A 22,441-nucleotide genomic window follows, 5' to 3' on the forward strand; every position below is an offset into this window, starting at 1 on the left:
AAGCGGATCACAGCCGGGGAAGGGAGAGACCGTGAGCTGCAAAGCACGGTACAGACAGTTTCCGGCGACTTAGTCCGGAAGCGGAGCGCCGAGAACGCGCAAGCATCTCGGAAGCAGAAAGCATCTAGACTGCAGAGCGAGGGCAGAGAAGGAAGCTGGCTTCTACGGCCCTAGTTCTCGCCGCTCCCACCGTATTGGTCCTTTGTGCCCTTTGGGAGGTCGAGCACCCAACTGTCCATCTCCACCAGGGCAGCCCCCTGAATTTACTCATTAAGAATTTACCTATGTGGCTCACGCCTGTAATCCCCTTGCCTTGGGAAGCGTAGACGGGAGGATCTCTTGAGCTCAAGAGCTTGAGATGAGTCCGGCCAACATGGTGAGACCCCCGAATCTACCAAAAAATTTTAGAAATTAGGCGGGTATGGTGGTGGCGTGTGCTTGTAGTCCCAGCTACTTGGGAGCCTGAGGTGAGAGGATTGCTTGAGCCTGGGAGGTCCAGGCTGCAATGAGCCATGGTCGCGCCACTGCACTCCAGCCTGGACAACAGAGTGAGAACCTGTCTAACAGAAAAAGAATTTTGGTACCCTAGGTTGCTTTATATGATTAACTTTACTATGTGTTTTGTGTAGAGAGAGTAGATCCTCAAAGTCAGAGACATTAACCTTTGTATCCTCCAGAGAACATATAGTCCAGGACATAGGTAATTGTTCAAATGTTGACTGATCAATAACTGGTTATTCGGTTGACTGACTGACAGCAGGACAACAAGAGACATGAGACACAAGAGCAAGAGATATGATTCAAGATGAAAAATCTCAGCCGGGAATCGTGGCTCATCCCTGTAATCCCAGCACTTTGGGAGGCCAAGGTAGGAGAATCACTTGAGCCCAGGAGTTCAAGACTCCATCTCTACCAAAAAAAAAAAGAAAAAAAAAAGCTGGGCAAGGTGGCATGTGCCTATGGTCCCAGCTACCCAGGAAGCTGAGGCAGGAGGATCACTTCAGCCCTGAAGGCCCAGGCTGCAGTGAGCTATGATTGTGCCACTGTACTCCAGTCAGGGTAACAGAGGGAAACCTTGTCTTTTAAAAAAAAAAAATTACTTTAAAAATAAAATAATAAGAATAAAACAAATAAGTATTAATAATTTTTTTAATGAAAACCCTCTTCATATCCACTAAGATCTAAAAAACAATGACAATGAAAAAGCAAATGCTAAAAAGCGTTAACAAATATGTGGAGAAATTAAAACCATCAGGCTTGCTAGTTAGACTGTAAAATAGTACAGCCACTTTGGAAAACAATCTGGCAGTTCCAGAGTTAGCATATGACCCAGCAATTCAACTCCTAAATTTGTGCCAAGGAGAAACTGAAACATATACACACACAAAACGTGTACAGGTCAGGCACTATGGCTGACGCCTGTAATTCCAGAACTTTGGGAAGCTGAGGCCAGTGAATTACCTAAGGTCAGGAGTTCCAGACCAGCTTGGACAATGTGGTAAAACCACATCTCTACTAAAAATACAAAATTAGCCAGGTGTGTGACACATACCCGTAGTCCCAGCTACTTGGGAGGCTGAGACAGGTGAATCACTTGAACCTGGGAGGCAGAGGCTGTGGTGAGCCAAGATTGCACTACACACTCTGCAGCCTGGGCAAGACAGAGCAAGACTTTGTCTCAAGAAAAAAACAACAAAAAACACGTCGGGCACGTGGCTCATGCCTGTAATCCTAACACTTTGGGAGGACGAGGCAGGCAGATCACCTGAGGTCGGGAGTTTGAGACCAGCCTAATCAACATGGATTAACCCTGTCTCTACTAAAAATACAAAATTAGCCTAGCATGGTGGCACATGCCTGTAATCCCAGCTACTCAGGAGGCTGAGGCAAGAGAATTGCTTGAACTCAGGAGGTGGAGGTTGCTGTGAGCTGAGACCGTGCCCTTGCACTCCAGCCTGGGCAACAAGAATGAAACTCTGTCTCAAAGCTTCCACTATATATATATATATATATATATATATATATATATGGCAAATATATATTTTATATATATTTGCTATATATATGGCAAATATATTATATATAATATAAATATTTTATATTATATATAATAAAATATATATTTTTATATATATTTGCCATATATATATATATAGTTTTGTTTTTGAGACAGAGTCTTGCTTTGTCACCTAGGCTAGAGTGCAGTAGCACGGTCTCCGGTCACTGCAACCTCCAGCTCCTGGGTTCAAGCAATTATTCTGCCCCAACCTTCTGAGTTGCTGGGACTGCAGGTGTGTGCCACCATGCCCAGCTAATTTTGTATTTTTAATAGAGATGGGATTTCACTATATTGGCCACGCTGATCTCAAACTCCTGACCTTTGAACCTCCCACCTCAACCTCCCAAAGTGCTGAGATTACTGGCAGCTGAGATTGTTTAAATTCACACACTTGTAGTACCAGTAGTCCCAGCTCCTTGGGAGGCTGTGGCAAGAGGATCGCTCAAGCAAGCTTTATTAAATCGAGCCACTGAGATTTTGGAGTTGTTCGTTAGCCAGCACAACATAGCCTATCCTGACTGATACACCCAACCAGAAAATCAACTGTAAGGGCAGAATAAAGATATGTACAGACATACAGGCCCGGCACAGTGGCTCATACCTGTAATCCCAACACTTTGGGAGGCCAAGGTTAGTGGATCATGAGGTTAGGAGTTCAAAACCAGCCTGGCCTGTCGTGGACCGTCCGGACGGGTAGGCACGTCTGCCCGGGGGTCTCTCGACCTGCAAGAGGGTCCCAATACCTGGAAGAGGGAGTGCGCCTGAGAAAATAATAAAGAGAAAATAATAAAGACAGAGAGAGAGAAAGCGAGGCGTCTGGAGGGCTGATAGGCTGTGCCTAAACAGCAAATTTTATTTTTCAAAGGCCAGGAATAAATACACTTTCTTGGCTCTGGTTTACGTCATAGTAAGAGGAATGTAAATGTATGCCTCACATGGCCTATACAGTAGAGAAGTCAAATAACAATGGTTGCAAGACGAAATGTAAATGTATACCTTACATGGCCTATACAATTGAAAAGTCAGATACACAATCAGTGGTTGTAAAAGGTAACAGAATTTCCTGTAATCACAAAGCTTGTTTGCATCCAGACATTATTCCTCCTGGCTGCAGGTATCTCCGGTTTGATCTTGTTTTAGAACTGAGATGTGAAAAGGTTTTCTGGTTTTGCTTATCAGAATATCTTTTAACCGGATTCTCCTTTGTCTACTCCTAACTCAACTCAATTTCCCCATTCAGGAATCTCTGAGTCAGGAATCAAAGCCATCCCTTATGGTGGCATTTGCTTTGTAAATATCGACAGTTAAACCATTATCTAGGGTGCAAGGCAGTCTGGTAAGTAAGGTTTAAGGATTATTCTTAAAGTCATAAAAAGGTTAAAAGCAGGAACTGGTTGCCGGCAGGGGGTCACTCGGTCTAGCAGCAATGCATAGTTTTAGGCCCAAACGATATTGTGGTTGATATTAGAAACTGATCATTCATCTTTCAGTTCCTATATTCCGGATAGCTCGACTGCCTCCAGTAGGAAACTGTGTTTGGGATCAAACTCACCGTATAGTGAGACTCACGCCTTTTAGGGGTCTCACACGGGAGTGTTCCCCACACTGGCCAACATGGCAAAACCCCGTGTCTACTAAAAATACAAAAATTAGCCAGGCGTGGTGACAGACACCTGTAATCCCAGCTACTCGGGAGGTTGAGGCAAGAGAATTGCTTGAACCCAGGAGGCTGCAGTGAACTGAGATGGGGCCATTGCACTCCAGCCACAGCGACAAAGGGAGACTCGGTATCAAAATATATATATATATGTATAGACACACAAACATTCAAAACATTCAGAAAGCTACTAAAAGCTGTGTTCCACAAAGATGAGAGGGTAAATTGAGAAGACGGAAGGCACAGGACCTGAGAAACAGGGTCTAACACAGGAAGCAGGGGAGGGATTCTGAAGGTGATGGCAAAGAGTATCCTGGGACAATAGCTGTGCTGCAGGGCTAGGGGATAAGAGAAGGCCAGGAGGGAGAGCCCCAGGGAAAACAATAAAACTGGGAAAAGCCTCACAGATTTGAAAAAAATCAAGGAATGCTATTTAAATGTGCTGTTTAGAAATACAGAGTTTAGGCCGGGCGCGGTGGCTCAAGCCTGTAATCCCAGCACTTTGGGAGGCCGAGGCAGGTGGATCACGAGGTCGAGAGATCGAGACCATCCTGGTCAACATGGTGAAACCCCGTCTCTACTAAAAATACAAAAAATTAGCGGCATGGTGGCACGTGCCTGTAATCCCAGCTGCTCAGGAGGCTGAGGCAGGAGAATTGACTGAACCCAGGAGGCGGAGGTTGTGGTGAGCCGAAGTCGCACCATTGCACTCCAGCCTGGGCAATAAGAGCGAAACTCTGTCTCAAAGAAAAAAAAAAAGAAACACAGAGTTTAATACCATAGAAATTATCAAAAATAGAGCGGCCCCTACCCCACCTCTCCCTACCCTTAACTCTGTCTCCTGGGTGCTTGTTTTGGGCCAGGATTCTACTATTTCTCTATTTATATTCCCATTCGCACTATAAACAAATTTGTATCTTTTCTCTGCCCCTTCCTTTCCTCAGCACACTGTGTTTATAATTTTGTTTAATTCTTTGCCAATTTAGGTGATAAATGGTATCTTATTGCATTTTTTGCTTATTAATGATTTTGATTTTTTTTCCTTTTTTTTTCTTTTTTTTTTTTGAGGTCTTGCTCTGTCATCCAGGCTGGAGTACAGTGGCGCATTTTGGCTCACTGCAACCTCTACCTCCCGGGTTCAAGTGATTCTCCTGCTTCAACCTCCCAAGTTGCTAGGACTACAGGCACTTGCCACAACGCCTGGCTAATTTTTTGTATTTTTAGTAAACGGGGTTTCACGGTGTTAGCCAGGATGATTTCCATCTCCTGACCTCGTGATCCACCCACCTCAGCCTCCCAAAGTGTTGGGATTACAGGTGTGAGCCACTGTACCCAGTGAGTTTGATTTTTTTAACATCCTTTTTGGCTTTTGAAACCAATTTGGCAAAGTGATAAATTGCATCTCATTGTATTTCTTTGATTATTAACAATTATCTGATAAGAATTTTGCCTTTGTTTTCCTTTGGTATAGTCATCTTTTTCTCATTAAGAGCTTGCTCTAAAACAGCTATGAAATAGCCTTTTGGACATTAAGTATATTTTGACTGTTTTCCTTGCTTTGATATTTGTCTTTCAGCTTTAAGGTATAATTTCTATATAGGAATTTTTTATTTTATACAATCAAATCTGTCAGCTTTGACCCTCTTTTACAGGGTCTTTTGTGTCATGTTTAGTTTGAAAAGCTATTCACAAAGCGAAAAGCACTGTGTTGTGTTTAGATTTCAAGAAAAACTTCTAGGAAGCACTTTTTCTTTTTGAATCTGCTGCACTAGAAAGTGGTCAGCACCGCCAGGCGCAGTGGCTCACGCCTGTAATCTCAGCACTTTGGGAGGCCGAGGCAGGTGGATCACGAGGTCAGTCAAGAGATCAAGACCATCCTGGTCAACATGGTGAAACCCCGTCTCTACTAAAAATACAAAAAATTAGCTGAGCATGGTGGCGCGTGCCTGTAATCCCAGCTACTCAGGAGGCTGAGGCAGGAGAATTGCCTGAACCCAGGAGGTGGAGGTTGCAGTGAGCCGAGATCGCACCATTGCACTCCAGCCTGGGTAACAAGAGTGAAACTCCATCCCAAAAAAAAAAAAAAAAGAAAGAAAGTGGTCAGCACCCTGATCACTGATCCAGCATTTCAGCCTTTGAACCCCAGTCATCTCTTAGAATGCGTGGTACACTTACTGCTAAGTAGTTTCATTAATTAATAGATAGTTCTTAAATATTCTTTGCATGTATGTATGTGGGGTTTGTTGTTGTTGTTGTTGTGTTATTGTGACAGAATCTTGCTCTGTCACCTAGGCTGGAGTGTGATGGTGTAATCTTGGCTCATTGCAGTCTCCGCCTCCCAGGTTCAAGCGATTCTCCTGCCTCAGTCTCCTGAGTAGCTGGGATTGCTGGCACATACCACCACGCCCAGCTAATTTTTGTATTTTTAGTAGAGACGGGGTTTTGCTATGTTGGCCAGGCTGTTCCCAAACTTCTGGCCTCAAGTGATCTGCCCGCCTTGGCCTCCTAAAGTGCTGGAATTAACAGGCATTAGCCACCGCTCCCAGCTTTTAAATATTCATTAGTTTTCATTCTAACTATTGGATAAGATGTAATTTATACAATATTCAACTCTAAAGCCGAAAAAGCCTTGCTGTGGACAATAAGCGTTAAATGCCCTAGCTCCATCTTCATGCACAGAGCCTTGACAGCCATAAAGACAGCCACAGCAAAACTGCATTGGCTTCTTCGACATTCCATATGAGCTAATTAATTCAAAAGCTAATTACCCTTTGTCAAAGAGGGACTCAAATCTAAACTTAGTTGTTTGTTACTAAAAAGGAGGCTTCCACATTTCCCTGAGACTTCATAGAAACAGCCCTCGATTTTCCTATCCCTTTTCTCAGATCACTTCAGTGTTTTCTTATTTTCTCATCTAAATTATGTGACTTTGGCAATGATTCACTCCAGACAACTTGCTTATACAAAGAGAAAGCATCAGCCTTGTGTCTGATCTTGAAATCAAAAGGACAGCAAGGAGGGCAGGAGTGGGGTGGGAAAAAACAAAACAAAACACCACACACCAAAAAACAGCAGAATAGGACAAAAGAGAAAAGAGGTGATGAAAGCAGCCAGCTGTTGTTGTTTCTACAGACCCAGTCACCTAAACCCGGTTCCTCCTCCCTCCTCTCTTTCCCATTAATTCCTCTCCAGAACCAAGAACCCTCACTTTTGTGACATTCTCTCTGTTGCTAAGCAACAGACAGGAATGGGGCTCCATTTACCCCAGGATCCCTAGGAGAAGCCTTGGATTGAGGAGCTCCAACAGGGAAGCTGTGGAGCTGCAAAGAGAAGGAGGGAAGAAAGTAGATCTCCAAGATGCTGCGGCTTGTTGTGCAGTCGGCCAAGATTGACCCACCACTGGCCCCTCTACCCAGGCCCTGCGTGTCCGTCGACTTCAGAGGTGAGAGCCTCCCTGTGTTCACGTGGGAGAGAGGATCCCCAAGAGGCAACATGCATTCAGTGAAAAAATAGGTGTATGGCACTACGTAAAAGATGTTCTGTGTAACGCAAAGTGGACAATTAGAGGTTGTCCAGCTCTCTCAAAACTTATTGCTATAATTTGATTGCAACTTCTCTGCCTCCCACTTTTCCTGGGGAATGGCTATGGAAAAAAAGAGAAGACTAGTACTTCTGGATCTTCTTCTACGACCTAAAGATGTGCCATAAATTAAGGTTTAAGAGAAAAGTCCCTGCTTCCTCAGATTGATGTGGGAGTTTAAAAACATGTGTACAGCTACAGCTCTAAGTACAACTTCTAGTAAAAACTGCTTGATCATATTAGTTCCGTTTGCAAGAGCTTTACAATCGACAAAGCCTTTCCATATGTACAATGATGTTTGCCCCTCACAGCAATTCCAGAGGTATATGAAGCAAGTTTTATTGTCACCACCTTTTTTTTTTTTTTTTTTTTTTGAGATGGAGTCTCACCCTGTTGCCCACGCTGGAGTGAACAGTGCCATCTTAGCTCACTGCAACCTCCACGTCCCAGGTTCAAGTGATCCTCCTGCCTCAGCCTCCTGAGTAGTTGGGATTATAGGTGTCTGCCACACACCCAGCTAATTTTTGTTATTTTTTGTAGAGACAGGGTTTCACCATGTTAGCTAGGCTGATCAGAACTCCTGACCTCAGGCAATCCACCTGTCTCTACCTCCCAAAGTGCTAGGCTTATAGGCATAAGCCACCACACCTGGCCCATTTTTTTTTTTTAAGATAAGAAAAAAGAGGCCGGGTACAGTGACTCACACTGGTAATCTCAACACTTTTGGAGGTTGAGACAGGCAGATCACTGGAGGTCAGGAGTTCGAGACCAGTCTGGCCAACATGGTGAAACCCTGCCTCCACTAACAATACAAAAATTAGCTGGGTGTGGTGTTGTGCACCTGTTATCCCAGCTATTTGGCAGGCTGAGGCAGGAGAATCTCTTGAACCCAGGAGGCAGAGGTTGCAGTGAGCCAAGATTGCACCACTGCACTCCAGCCTAATCAACAGAGCAAGATGAGATGCAGTCTCAAAAAAAAAAAAAAAGAAAGAGAGAGAGAGAGAGAAAGAAAGAAAGAAAGAAAAAAAAAAAAGGTAGAGAAAGAGGCCGGGTGCGGTGGCTCACCCCTGTAATCCCAGCACTTTGGGAGGCTGAGGCGGGCAGATCATGAGGTCAAGAGATTGAGACCATCCTGGCCAACATGGTGAAACCCCATCTCTACTAAAAATACAAAAAAAAAAAAAAAATAGCTGGGCATGGTGGTGCGCACCTGTAGTCCCAGCTACTCGGGAAGCTGAGGCGGAAGAATCGCTTAAACCCAGAAGACAGAAGTTGCAGTGAGCTGAGATTGCACCACTGCACTCCAGCTTGGCAACAGAGCAAGACTCCATCTCAAAAAAAAAAAAAAAAAAAAAAGAAAGAGAGAAAGAAAGAAGGGTGAAAGTCTATAGGTGGAGATACAGGATGATGGATACAGGCAAATAGGTTTTACAGGGAATGTCAACAGGGAGAAAACCAGGCCCAGGAGAAAAAAGGACCCAGTAGTTCCTACAAGAGATGTGAATAAAGAGTGAAATTTCTTTATTTTATTTTTTGCTGTTGTTCTGTGAAACTATGCTTATTGAACATAGCAACATTCAGAGATTGAACATTTGGAACTCCAGGTTCACAAGGTGATACATGCTGATGTCCTCAGTCTGCAGGTTTCAAGATGAGCTGTGAGAGTTTAGGATGTATTTGCCCTGATTGACTAATTTTACAGTTAGCCAGGCAAGGAACTAGCAGTTCTTCTCTGATTCTGAGCCATCTGCCCCGCCACCTCATGAGCACCATCTTTCTCATTCCAGAAATATCTCCCACAAAGATATCAAAAACCCAGAACCCTGGTTTCACCTACAGATTCTTATGATTACATGTTTATGTTTGATGCTTTGTATTCCTTTTGTCCTTCCCAGCCTTTTCCTTCATATGCCATCCACTAACCTGCTCTGCTTCTCACTATTTGGAGGAGTTTTAACCTGTTATGGATGTTTCAGAATGTCTTTGTTAGGGTACACTGGGCTTTGCTCCGGCAATAAATAAACCCTTAGGTTTCAGTGGCTTAACAATGAAAGTTCACCTCTTGCTTACACCAAGTCCTGCGTGGATGGTATTGGTCAGACAGCTCTCCTAGGTAGCTCCTACAAATGATAGTTTAAGGACTAGCCAGCCACTTACACCTTGTGGCTGCAAAGTCAGAAGGTCATGAGGGTGGCTGTGAGGAGAGGAGAGAGGAGAATGAAGAATCTCATGGAAATTAAGAACCAGACCTGGGAGTGGCAAATATACCCACATCCCATTCATCAGAGTGAGTCACGCAGCTCGACTTAGCTGCAAGGCACTGAAAACTAATACTCTAGAAGAAAATGAAATGGGCTGGGCATGGTGGCTTTTGCCTGTAATGCCAACAATTTGGGAGGCTGAGGCAGGCAGATTGCTTGAGTCCAGGAGTTTGAGACCATCTTGGGTGACACAGTAGAACTGTCTCTACAAAAAATACAAAATTTAGCCAGGCATGGTGGCCTGTAGTCCAAGCTACGTGGGAGGTGGGAGGATGGCTTGAGCCTGGGAGACAGAGGTTACATTGAGCCCAGATCATGCCACTGTACTCCAGCCTGGGTGACAGAGTGAGACCTCATCTCACAAAAAAAAAAAAAAAGAAAGAAAAAGAAAAACAAAGAAAATGAAATGAACATATAGCATTATCTGTCACACAGTGATAAAATCAAGAAATTCTGAATCCCCCCCAAGAAAGAAAGAAGTGATACGATATCACACCTGCCAATGTAGACTTGAAGTTTTCTTAGAGTGTCCTACTTCTCTTTACCCCACTCCAACCCAGACATTGAAATATTTCCTAACATCAATGCCAGTCCCTTGGTTTCTTTGCAGATGTCAAGAAAAGAACTAGTGTGGTGGAAGGGAATGAACCCGTGTGGAATGAGGTAGACACAAGGGCAAGCCCAGAAGAAGAAATGACAACCCCAACAGCAAGGGGGCAGGGATGGGGTCCAGGCAGCTACTCGGAAGTCTAGGGAGAGGATGGGCAGCCTCAAAGGCTTTCCTCAAGGCCGAGGATCTTGGCCTGGCGTAGTAGTCTCTGACCTGACAAGGCTGTGAAGGCCACACCTGCCCACAACTGTTCTTGGCCCTTCTCCCCAACCCTGGGGATGGACCATGGTATGGCCTATCAACTAGTCCAACTGGGCCATCTTGATGTTCCTAGAAGCCTGAAGCAGAGTGGAGGCTCCCTGTGCAGGACTCCTTCTGATCTGCCATCCCACCATGCTACCCCTCACCCCATTCCCAGTCCCCAAACCCTTAATTCCCAACATGCCCATGATACTGCAGTTCAAGTCACAGAAGCCCAGGTGGGATGCCCACACCTTGGTGAAAAGTAGCAAACGCCACCTCCTGAGGAAATTAGACATGAGGGAGGTTCCTCAGTCTTAGAGAAATGCAGTGCCAGTCCATTCCCCACGTCTTTCCTCATTTTCTAGAAACATGGGATGGGAAGGGCAGAGGAAGGATGCTGACCTCTCTATGCCCCCCACAGACCCTAATCTGGCACCTCTGGAACCGCCCCCTGGAAAATGACTCCTTCCTGCAAGTCATGCTTCAGGACATGGGCTCACAAAAGAAAGAAAGGTGAGGCAGAGAGAGACAGGAAGAGCCTAGCTCCTGCCCAACGCAGCAGCATGTTATGTGACCCTTGTCTCTAATCCGTAACTCACTCAGATGAATGACTGGAACCCACTCCGGCCAGCTAAAGGGAAAAAAGAGAGGCAGTACTAAAAGGGTAGCCAAGGCAAGACTGCAAATCAGCTGGGACAGGATCTTGGGAACCCAGCAGCAGCTCTGTCCATCTGAAGCCATGGATCTCAAATTTCTGCTTCTCTTTACCCAACCCCGGCTTCTTATCACAGTCTCTTCTACTGCCCAGCTGAGACTCACATGCCCTGAGAATGAGGCTATGCCATCCCAGGTCAAAATTCCTAGGACAGAGAATCCTATTGGCCCAGCTCTAGCCAGGTGTTCACCCCTGGTACAATCAACTGTTACTTGCCTAGAAGCCCCAAGACAGTTCCCAGAGCCAGGAGCCCTGGGCCCTGTGGTGGATGCCCAGCCCCACTGCATTCTTCTCCAGCCTCTCTCTGAGGACAGCACACCCCTGGTAGGAAACTGCCTCTAACTAAAGCCCTGCCTGGGAGAGAGGAGGACACCCTTTCCCCTGGCTCATGAACTCACACCTGCTCCTTATCTCCCTAGGTTCATTGGCCTAGCCACAGTACTGCTCAAGCCGTTGTTGAAACAACCAAGTGACGTCCTTTTTGTGAAGGACTTGACCCTGCTCAACCATTCTATGAAGCCCACAGATGTGAGTCAGGCCCAGGAAGGCCCAGGCATGGTGGCTGGAGGAATGGGGGCAGCTGGTGAAGTGCCCCACACCACGAGAGTGCTTCCTGCCCTGGGCCCCCATCACACTGCCTTCCTCTCCTGACCCCCACTCTTGCTGTTATCAGCAAATGAATTGATCACCTTCCGCAGGGAGTCAAGCACTGTGCTAGGCCCTATGGTACAAAATCGCGTGAAGCCCACAGTCTGTTGGAGTAGGCTGCACTCCAAGCGGCAGGCGCTCCAGCACACACGGGACAAGGTTCAGTAAAGCAAGGCCACTGGCTCAGATCAGGAGGGAGCGAATGATTCCTCTCAGGAGGTCATGGACAGCTTTACAGAGACGGTGATGTTTAAGACATATGGAAATGTAGAAAGACCACCCAAATGAGAACAAGTAAAGGCTAATTTATTCAGAGCTTGTGCTAGCAAGGGACTTGGCCGTCATCATTTGTGTTTTGGCAGAGACTCAGAGGCAGGCAGGGGAATGGAAGAGCTTCATAATGGAAAGAAGGGAAGGCTGCATGTGTGCCCTGATTGGAGGCTATGGGGGAGCCCAAGGCAGGCTAACTAGAAATGGGGCCTCCCATGTGATCAGTTAGAGGGGCATGTTTGGCTCTCTCTAATTGGTCCTAAGTTGGAAGTAAGAACAAAAATTAAGGCAGCTGTCAGTCATTAATCAGGTCCTGGCCATTCGGAGCTGATCGTTATTGTTTGGCTTCCTGGATTATTGCTAGAGACAGCAGTCTAACCTCCTACCAGTCTGGCTCAGAGCAGGTTTGCTTCCTAGGCTGGTTACTGTAAATAACAGGTTGATTTCCTGGGCTGGTTGCTGCAGATATCAAGAAAAGAACTAGTGTGGATCTGAATTAGTTTGTTTTGTTTTGTTTTGTTTTGTTTTTGAGACAGAGTTTTGCTCTTGTTGCCCAGGCTGGAGTGCAGTGGCACGATCTTGGCTCACCACAACCTCCACCTCCCAGGTTCAAGCAATTCTCCTGTCTTAGTCTCCTGAGTAGCTGGGATTACAGGCATGCACCACCACACCCGGGTAATTTTGTAGTTTTAGTAGAGACCAGGGTTTCTCCACGTTGGTCAAGCTGGTCTTGAACTCCCAACCTCAGGTGATCCACCCACCTCAGCCTCCCAAAGTGCTGGAATTACAGGCGTGAGCCACCACGCCTAGCCTGAGTCTTATTTTATATGTAGTTTGGTCATTGTCCATTTGTATACAGATAGTCTGTGACTCACAATTGTTGACTCGTGGTCAACAATATTGTGTGGTTTATCAGGATGTGATTCATAAGTCAAGGAGCTTTCAGTCTGTCAGTCGAGTTGTAAGGAGGGGCATGAGTCTTCCCATTGGACAGGAGAGGAAGACCAGCCCAGCAGGGGCATAAAGTGGGTGGAGCAGGAGGCAGGGTGAGGGAGGTTGTGCTGTACTGTTGGCACATGGTGGGGGTAGGAGTAGGGGTGGGAGAGCTGAGGCTGTGTGGGTTGTGTGGGCTAGAGGTGAAAGGCCTTGTGGTCCACACTGGTGAATTGTGACTTAACTTTGATCATTTAGACACTTAGGGGTCTGGAGGCTGGGTAGGTAATGGGAGCACATGAAGGAAGGAGCTCAGTTAGAAGGCAGGAGTGTACAGGGGCTCCCATATGAGCTCATGAGGTGCTGGGCTAGGGGAAGAGCTGCTAGCATCTGTGTTCTGGGCTCAAGTCACCTCTTCCTCTCCTCCCCATCCTTCTGCATCCTCTTCTGCCACCATCATCACCATGTGGCTGCTTTATTCAGCAAACATCCCCTCCACTGTAACTCATTGCTCTCTTCTCACCCCTTTATAACCTCCCTCCACCCAGATTGTGCAGAGGCCAAATAGTGTGGCCCCATCCCATGGCTAGCATCAGGCCCCACACCAGGAGGACCAGATGTGAACCCAACCAGGCTGCACAGGGCTTGAGTGCTCCGTCCAAGGATGGCGGGGTCTGGCTTACAGCTCCCCTGCCTTTGTCTTGCAGTGTACTGTCACCCTACAGGTGGCCTACATAAGCAACCAGAATATTGAGAAAACAGGTATGTCCTTCCCTGGAGCTTACCCTTAAGGGCTTACCCTGCCCCATGCACAGTTGGATGGGTTCTTGGAGACCTTCAAGACCCAGTCCTTGAGGCCTACAGAAGGAATGTGACCAGGCTAGGGTCCCTGGAAGCTACAAGGTCTAGAGGCCAGCTCTCCAAACATCTGGCTGAGGCCACCCCAATATGCCCATTCATCATCTCTAGATATAAGACCTGTAAGATATAAAACATAAGTCTCCAAGAGGCTGCAGAGAGGTGAGGATGGTCATCTCCAAAAGCCCCAGTGTGTGGAATGGGGTCCAGGGATCTGTAGTTCCTGAGGGTGGAGGAGCCCATTTCAATGTTCTAGGGTGGACACGTGTCCCTGTTGTGGCCTCTTGGTCACGCTTTTAGTCAGGAGATGGTCATTGGGACAGATGACCAGGTAAAATGATGGAACGGGTAAAATGCCTTAAACCTCCTGGGCCCCAGGCCTCTGAGCCCACCCTGGACTGTGTCTCTCCAGGAGCTGAAGACCTCCTGGGCATAACGGCAAGAGAGACGGCCAGGCAGAAACTGATGGTCCCTGGCTCCACCGGGCACCGGGCTCTGTCCTCAAAGCCTCAGCACTTTCAGGTGAGGACTCTCCAGATTGCAAATTCATGTGACCCACCTGACACCCTTGTTTGCTGTGTTCCAAGGTCATCCTCACCCCTTCCCAAGGTCGTGGTAGAAGGGCAGAGCTTCAGACCCAGCTTCGGGCCCTCAGATCCTCGCCATATCCCCTGCTCCTCCCATGGCCGTTCAGGAAACTTCTGCCTGTAGCTGAAGCCACGTAACTCCAGTGAGGCAGTAGGAGGGTCAGTTGTGCACTGGCAGGCCCTGGTACCTGCTAGGAAAGCAGCACAGATGACAGGGATCCTGCCCTCCCAGAGCCCTCGGGTTGTTGGCAAAACAAAGTGGGGCACAGACAAAGTTAAATTAACTGCACAGGAGAGGCTGGGGACTGTCTGATCTGAGGGGACCTATGGGAAAGTCCACATTTCCATGTGAATTCAGGAACCCTCATCCCACGGCTTATCAACTTCCCTCTGGCTTCTAGCCTGAGGCCTAACATTCCTGCCATAGTTTTACCTGCTCCCCAGCCTGCTCCTTGCCCAGGAGGCTGGGAGTCTCCTGGACCACTTCTCTTCCTGCATCCAGGCAGTGGCCAAGTCCTAGCGCTTATCATCACCCAGCTGCTCCCATTTCTCCCTCACCACTTCCGTTCCCTGGCCTGAGCCACCACCATCCATCCCCTGGACCACATCAGTAGCTTCTGAACTCCCAGCCTCCAGCTCTCTGTCCATTCTTCAACCAAAGTGGCCTTTCAAAAATGTCACTCTTTTGTTTTGTTTTGTTTTGTTTTTTTAAGATGGGGTTTCACTATGTTGGTCAGGCTGGTCTCGAACTCCCAACCTCAGGTGATCTCCCGCCTTGGCCTCCAAAGTGCTTGGATTATAGGCATGAGCCACCACTCCCAGCCTGTTTTGTTTTTTTTGAGGCAGGGTCTTGCTCTGTCGCCCAGGCTGGAGTGCAGTGGTATGATCTTGGTCCACCGCAACCTCCCCTCCCAGATTCAAGTGATTCTCTTGCCTCAGCCTCCTGAGTAGCTGGGATTACAGGTGCACACCACCATGCCTAGCTAATTTTTGTATTTTTAGTGGAGACGGTCATGGGGTTTCACCATGTTGGTCAGGCCGGTCTCCAACTCCTGACCTCATGAACCACCCACCTCAGCCTCCCAAAGTACTGGGATTACAGGCGTGAGCCACCTCGCCTGGCCAAACAAGTCACTCTTATCATGCCAAGCACCTTCTTCAAAAGCCCCAGTATCCTCCGCACGAGATCCAGTTCCTTTTATTGCTTCCAGGCCCTAAATAACCCAAGTCTGTCTCTCCAAATCCATCTCCTCCTAGCCTTCTCCAGTGGATTGTCTCTTTACTGTGGCTAGAGCTAGAATGTTTTCTTTCATTTTCTTTTCTTTTCTTTCTTTTTTTTTTTTTTTTTTTTTTTTGTTGTTGTTGTTGTTGAGACTGAATCTTGCTCTGTTTCCCAGGCTGGAGTGCAGTGGCATGATCACAGCTGACAGTCTAGACCTCTGGGCTCAGGTGATCCTGCCTACCTCAGGCTCCCAAGTAGTTGGGACAATAGGCATGCACCACTATGCCCAGCTAATTTTTTGTTTTTTTTTTGTAGAGACGGGGTTTTGTCATGTTGCCCAGTCAATCTGGTCTCAAACTCCTGGGCTCAGGCAATCCTCCCACCGCAGCCTCCCAAAGTGCTGGGATTACAGGCAAGAGCCACTCACTGCACCTCACCTAGAGCATTTTCTTATCAAAACAATTTTGTCCCACCTCGGAGAAGGTGGGGCCAAGGCCTTCAATATCAGCTCCCCATGTGTTCTCCTCTTAGGTTCGAGTAAAGGTGTTTGAAGCCCGACAGCTCATGGGCAACAACATCAAACCAGTGGTGAGGGTGTCCATTGGAGGCCAGCAGCACCAGACACGTATCAAGATGGGAAACAACCCTTTCTTTAACGAGGTGGGCTGAACAGGGCACATCAGGCAAGGAGCCAGCCAAGGGGTGGGCATTCCCAGCGGGAAGCTGGCAAGCTTGCTCCTTGACTAGGGTATCTTCATGTGTTTGTTCACAAGCATTTACTGAGGGCCAAGCACTGAAAATACAGAACAGAATAATTCAGAGCTCTGCATCTGAGGAAGTGGTGAGCTGGTCAGGGCATAGCTCATGAACCTGTAAACAATTACAGTGGAGCAGATAGTGGTTGATCGAGGTTTGGGGGCATTGTTATTGGAATCTTGAAGCACAGACCCAGACCACATACATCCCATTGCTGCTGGAGCCTCAAATTGTAGCACTGTCTGATACACAGTAGGTGCTCCATAAATACTTGTTGAATTAATTAGTAAAGGAACAAATAAAAGATAAAAGCAGAGTGGAAGCTGGGAGGAGGAAGTGAGTAATGAGGCTGCGGGTGGTGGAGAGGACTCAGTAGGGCTCCAGCAACTCTGAAGGAAGATTTTACCAGGAAAAGACAGACAGGATGAGAAAAGATAATTCAGGAAAAAGTCATGGTGTTTTCAAAGCCCTAGAAGCAAGCAAGCCGCAGACTTGACAGCAGAACTATTGCTATGTGTGTGGCTTGAGGAGACTGGTTGGAGGGGAGCCTAAAGTGTGGGCGGGGTCCCATCCTAGACAGCACTTAGGAGCCATGGAGGACTTAACAGGGGAGTGACAAGCCTAGGTTTGCATTTGGGAAAAGGGTTTCTGGCTGCCACAGAGAGCAGAGACAGAGTGGACTGGCAGGGCAATCTAGAAGAAGATGTGAGCTCAAATATCCATCCTGGGCAGCTAGCTAGGCCCTGAGTTCTCCAGGGATCTCCTAACCTTCCCCATTCTGGGCAGAAAACTCTCCAGGAGGCTGGGCACAGTGGCTCACACCTGTAATTTCTAGCACATTGGGAGGCCCTGGTGGCTGGATCACTTGAGGTCCGGAGTTTGAGACCAGCCTAACCAATATGGCAAAACCCTGTCTCTTTTGTAAAAATACAAAAATTAGCCAAACGTGATGGCAGGTGCCTGTAATCCCATCTATTCAGGAAGGTGAGGCAGGAGAATCATTTGAACCTGGGAGGTGGAGGTTGCAGTGAGCTGAGATTGCACCACTGCACTCCAGCCTAGGTGACAGAGCAAGACTCCGTCTGAATAAATAAATAAATAAATAAATAAAACCCTCCAGGAGCTCAGGAGGCCTCTGCTTCTGAAGTGTAAGAGTAGTAGTGGCACAAGTTGAGTATCCCTTGCCCAAAATGCTTGGTATTAGAAGTGTCTTAGATTTCAGATTTTTTTTTTTTAGATTCTGAAATATTTGCATTATACTAGTTCAGCATTCATAATATGAAAAGCTGAAACCCAGAATGCTCCAGTGAGGATTTCCTTTGAGGGTCATGTTGGCACTCAGAAAGTTTCAGATTTTGGAGCATTTTGGATTTCAGATTTTTGGATTAGGAATACTTAACCTGTACTTACAAAGCCATTAAGAGGGTAAAGTTGTGGGAAGAAGCACATTATTCTGAGTTTTCAGGTTTACTGAGTGCTTGTGTGAAGTAGTGGAAGAAATCATCCACTCTACCCCAATTCTTTCTGCCTCAGATCTTCTTCGAGAATTTTCATGAGGTTCCTGCAAAGTTCTTTGATGAGACCATCTTAATCCAGGTGAGGAGCCAAACTGGTCCCCAGCAAAGTGTGTTTTTTGTCCCACTTCAATACTGGGAACCATTGCAACTTCCAGCCTTAGAGCCAGGGTCACTTCAAATTGTCTTCTGACCCCCGTCACTTTCTTCAGCCCTTTGCACACAGAATCCTCATTCATTCAACAAACATTACGGATTCCCAACTGCCAGGCCCTGAACTGGGTGCCAAGGTGAACAAGGCTGCCTCTTCCCATATGCTAGGATTCTCAAGCCACCAAAGGCCCCTCCAAATGGAATACTCTGTTCCTTAACCAGAGGGAGCCCAGTAACAATGGTGAACATGTGGTTACCAAGTGCCTACTGTGTGCCCAGCACAGGGCTAAGGAGAACAAAGAGGCCTCTTCTTTTGAAGAGTTTACATGTTCTTGGGAACAAAGGCATAGAGGAAACAACCAGGAGAGCATGTAATGGATAAAGTTAAGTGTAACACCTTGCTTTGGGTTGCCTTGGGGCAAGGAAATTGGCCTCTCTGATCAATTTCCTCATCAGTAAAATGGAACTAAAAATCTGAACATCACAGTGTTCCTCTGAGAGTTAAATGAGAAAACCCATGTGCAAGTGTCCGCCATTAGGAAGCATTCAAGACATTGGGAGATCCTGGATGGGCCTTTGCTATTCCTCTTACAGGAGTTGAGGGAAATTGGGATTGTGAATAATTAAAATATTTCCAGGAACTTCCTTGCAGGTGGTAAACTCCTCAGCAATGAGATACAAAGCAGAGATCGGGAGATTTCAAGTGAGTACTGTACATGGTAAGAGATTTGGTGAAACAGTTATAATAGAGACCCACACTGGGCTCCATGCCCAAGTCTAGGGGAAAGGACTTGGATTTACATACAGAAAGATCCAGACTTGAATCCACCTACCAACTGGGTGACTTAAACAAGTTATTCTGAGCCTCTACTTCCTCATCTATAAAAGGGGGATAATAATATACTCAATCTGGAGGTGATTGTGAGGATTAAAGTATATAACATTTATGAAAGCTCAGAGCGCCTTGTTGAATTCCCTATACCCATAATACTGTGGACACAGTTCAAATCTCTGCCTCCAGAAAGTAAAAGCAAAGGAACCAAAAGGTCAACCTACATGTTAGAGAAACTCGGAAAGATTGCTGCCTGTGAGGGCAGAGTGATAAGATGTGATTTAGAAAGACAGGCTAAGAGATTGGGAGAGTTTACAGTTATGATGGGCTAAACTAAGATTCTCCAAATCCAAAAGGTAGGTTGCTAGGTTAAATACGGGATGCCTGGTTACACTTAATCTTAGATAAACAAAAAATACATTTTTTTTTTGTTTTTTTTTGTTTTTTTTTGTTTTTTTTTGTTTTTTTTTTTTTGAGACGGAGTTTTGCTCTTGTTACCCAGGCTGGAGTGCAATGGCTCGATCTCGGCTCACCGCAACCCCCGCCTCCTGGGTTCAGGCAATTCTCCTGCCTCAGCCTCCTGAGTGGCTGGGATTACAGGCACGTGCCACCATGCCCAGCTAATTTTTTGTATTTTTAGTTGAGACGGGGTTTCACTATGTTGACCGGGATGGTCTCGATCTCTTGACCTCGTGATCCACCCGCCTCAGCCTCCCAAAGTGCTGGGATTACAGGCTTGAGCCACCGCGCCCGGCAAAAAATACATTTTAAATATAAGTATGTCCCAAATATTACAAGGCTTCTCACCAAATATTGCAGGGGACATATGTGTATTAACAAAGTAGTAATTGTTTATCTGAAATTTTAACTGGGCATCTTCTATTTTTTATTTACCAAATCTACAATGTTAGCAAAGGGGCACCACCGTTGCAAAAGGCAAAACTCACACACACACACACACACACACACACATGCACACTCAAGAAAAAAAAAACACAGAGAGAGAAAGAGATTCTAGAAATTTTAGATGGTAGGAGGTAAAAAATGTTGTGCTCTTGACAAAGGCCATTGCATGATTTCCAGACAATGACCAACGACATAAACTGACCAAGTTATAAAGGTCAGAGAAAACCTGAGCTTGACTGAGCTTCCTATTTTTTCTTTTTGAGACTGGATCTTGCTTGTCACCCAGGCTGGAGTGCAGTGGTGCGATCATGGCTCACTACAGCCGCAAACTCACAGGCTCAAGCAATCCTCCCACCTCAGCCTCATAAGTAGCTGGGACTACAGGTGTGCGCCACTGCACCTGGCTAATTTTAAATTTTTTTGTAGTGAATGGGTCTCACTATGTTACCCAGGCTGGTCTAGAACTCTTGGGCTCAAGCCATACTCCTACATCAGCCTTTCAAAGTGCTAGGATTACAGGCATGTGTCTATCACACCCAGCCAAGCTTTTTTTTTTTTTTAATATTTCTTTTTATTTTGATATCATGAACTCCCATATCATCACTCAACTTCACCAGTTCACAGTCAATTATGTTTTACCTACACCTAGCTCCCTTCCCCTTTACAACTGGATTATTTGGAATCAAATCTCAGGCATCATATCATTTTATCTTTCTACATTTCAGTATGTATTGCGAAAACAAGGATTTTATTAAGCATAACGACATACAATTATCACATCTAAAAACCTTTCTAATTCCTAGGTAGAATTAAATGCCTAGTCAGTTCAAATTCCCGTAACTGTTTTACATTATTTCTTTTACAGTTTGTTTAAATCAGGAATCCAGGGTGGGTGCGGTGGCTTAGGCCTGTAATCCCAGCACTTTGGGAGACTGAAGCGGGTGGATCACCTGAGGTCAGGAGTTCTAGACCATCCTGGCCAACATGGTAAAACCCCGTCTCTACTAAAAATACAAAATTAGCTGGGCATGATGGCACATACCTGTAATCCCAGCTACTCAGGAGGCTGAGGCAAGAGAATCATTTGCACCGGGTGGCAGAGGTTGCAATGAGCCAAGATTGTGCCACTGCACTCTATACTCTAGCCTGAGAGACAGAGAGAGACTCTGTCTCAAAAAAACAAAAACAAGGGCGGGCGTGGTGGCTCACACCTGTAATCCAAGCATTTTGGAGGCCAAGGCGGGCAGATCACCTGAGGTTGGGAGTTCAAGACCAGCCTGACCAACACGGTGAAACCCCGTCTCTACTAAAAATATAAAAAAAAATTAGCTGGGCGTGGTGGTGGCACGAGCCTGTGGTCCCAGCTACTTGGGAGGCTGAGGCAGAAGAATCACTTGAACCCAAGAGGCAGAGGTTGCAGTGAGCCGAGACTGGGCCACCGCACTCCAGCCTGGTGACAGAGCAAGACTCCATCTCAAAAAAAAAAAAAAAAAAAAAAAAAAAAGAAAGAAAAAGAAACAAACAAAAACAAAAAACAAATTAGAATTCCAAACCAGGTCCATTCATTACAAGTGGTTAATATGCATTTTAGTTTCCTTTTACTCTGTTGGTTTCCTCTGTTCTCCCCACCTCCTCTTTTTCTAAAATTTGCAACTTATTTGTTAAAGAAACTGGGTAGTTGGACCTGTAGCATTTTCTCCAGTCTGAACTTTGCTGATTTCATCTTCAGGGGATCGTTTTGCATTCTCCCACCCCATTTCCCCATTTAAAGCTTAGATCAGTCTGGGCCAATTAGTTGGCAAAGTGACTTCAGCAGAAGGCACAGAATGTCTGTTGGTTCTCTTTTTTTTTTTTTTTTTTTTTTGAGACAGAGTTTCGCTCTTGTTACCCAGGCTGGAGTGCAATGGCGCGATCTTGGCTCACCGCAACCTCCGCCTCCTGGGTTCAGGCAATTCTCCTGTCTCAGCCTCCTGAGTAGCTGGGATTACAGGCACGCGCCACCATGCCCAGCTACTTTTTTGTATTTTTAGTAGAGACGGGGTTTCACCATGTTGACCAGGATGGTCTCGATCTCTTGACCTTATGATCCACCCGCCTCGGCCTCCCAAAGTGCTGGGATTACAGGCTTGAGCCACCGCGCCCGGCTCTTTTTTTTGTTGTTAACAGCTATTGATGACTACCTGGATTTGTTGCTTTGTTAGAGGTAACTGAGTTTTTGTTCTGTTTTATTTATTTTATTTTATTTCATTTATTTCATTTTATTGAATGACAGAGTCTTGTTCTGTCATTCAGGCTTGGGTGCTGTGGTGCGATCTCGGCTCACTGCAGCCTCCACCTCCTGGGTTCAAGCAATTCTCCTACCTCAGCCTCCCGAATAGCTGGGATTACAGGTGTGCACCCCAACACCCGGCTAACAGGTGTGAGCCACTGCACCCTGCGGTGTATGTTTAACTTTTTAAGGAAATTTTCTAAAAAAAATTTTTCCAAAATTCCAAACAGGCTCTGTTATTGTACATGCCCACTAGCAGTGTATTAGAGTTTCAGTTGCTCCACATTCTTCGCAGTACTTGATCTAGTCTATTTTATTCATTCTAATGGTGTGTAGTAGTATTTTATGGTGATTTTAATTTAAACCTT

General features: G+C 46.1%; 1 protein-coding gene across 1 annotated transcript in view; it reads left to right on the forward strand.

Annotated features, from left to right (window-relative positions):
• The first annotated feature begins 6,913 nt into the window (after positions 1–6,913).
• FER1L5 (fer-1 like family member 5) overlaps positions 6,914–22,441 on the forward strand; it is a 65,109-nt gene continuing 49,581 nt past the window's right edge. Inside the window, exons 1-9 of the mRNA XM_074403641.1 lie at positions 6,914–7,158; positions 10,168–10,220; positions 10,832–10,923; positions 11,545–11,653; positions 13,684–13,738; positions 14,247–14,356; positions 16,175–16,303; positions 17,933–17,995; positions 18,719–18,769. Coding sequence (XP_074259742.1) covers positions 7,074–7,158; positions 10,168–10,220; positions 10,832–10,923; positions 11,545–11,653; positions 13,684–13,738; positions 14,247–14,356; positions 16,175–16,303; positions 17,933–17,995; positions 18,719–18,769 — 747 coding nt within the window. The 5' untranslated portion in view covers positions 6,914–7,073. The remainder of the gene's footprint in view (positions 7,159–10,167; positions 10,221–10,831; positions 10,924–11,544; positions 11,654–13,683; positions 13,739–14,246; positions 14,357–16,174; positions 16,304–17,932; positions 17,996–18,718; positions 18,770–22,441) is intronic.

Source organism: Saimiri boliviensis, chromosome 1 (genome assembly GCF_048565385.1).
Source record: "Saimiri boliviensis isolate mSaiBol1 chromosome 1, mSaiBol1.pri, whole genome shotgun sequence".
Lineage (NCBI taxonomy): Eukaryota > Metazoa > Chordata > Mammalia > Primates > Cebidae > Saimiri > Saimiri boliviensis.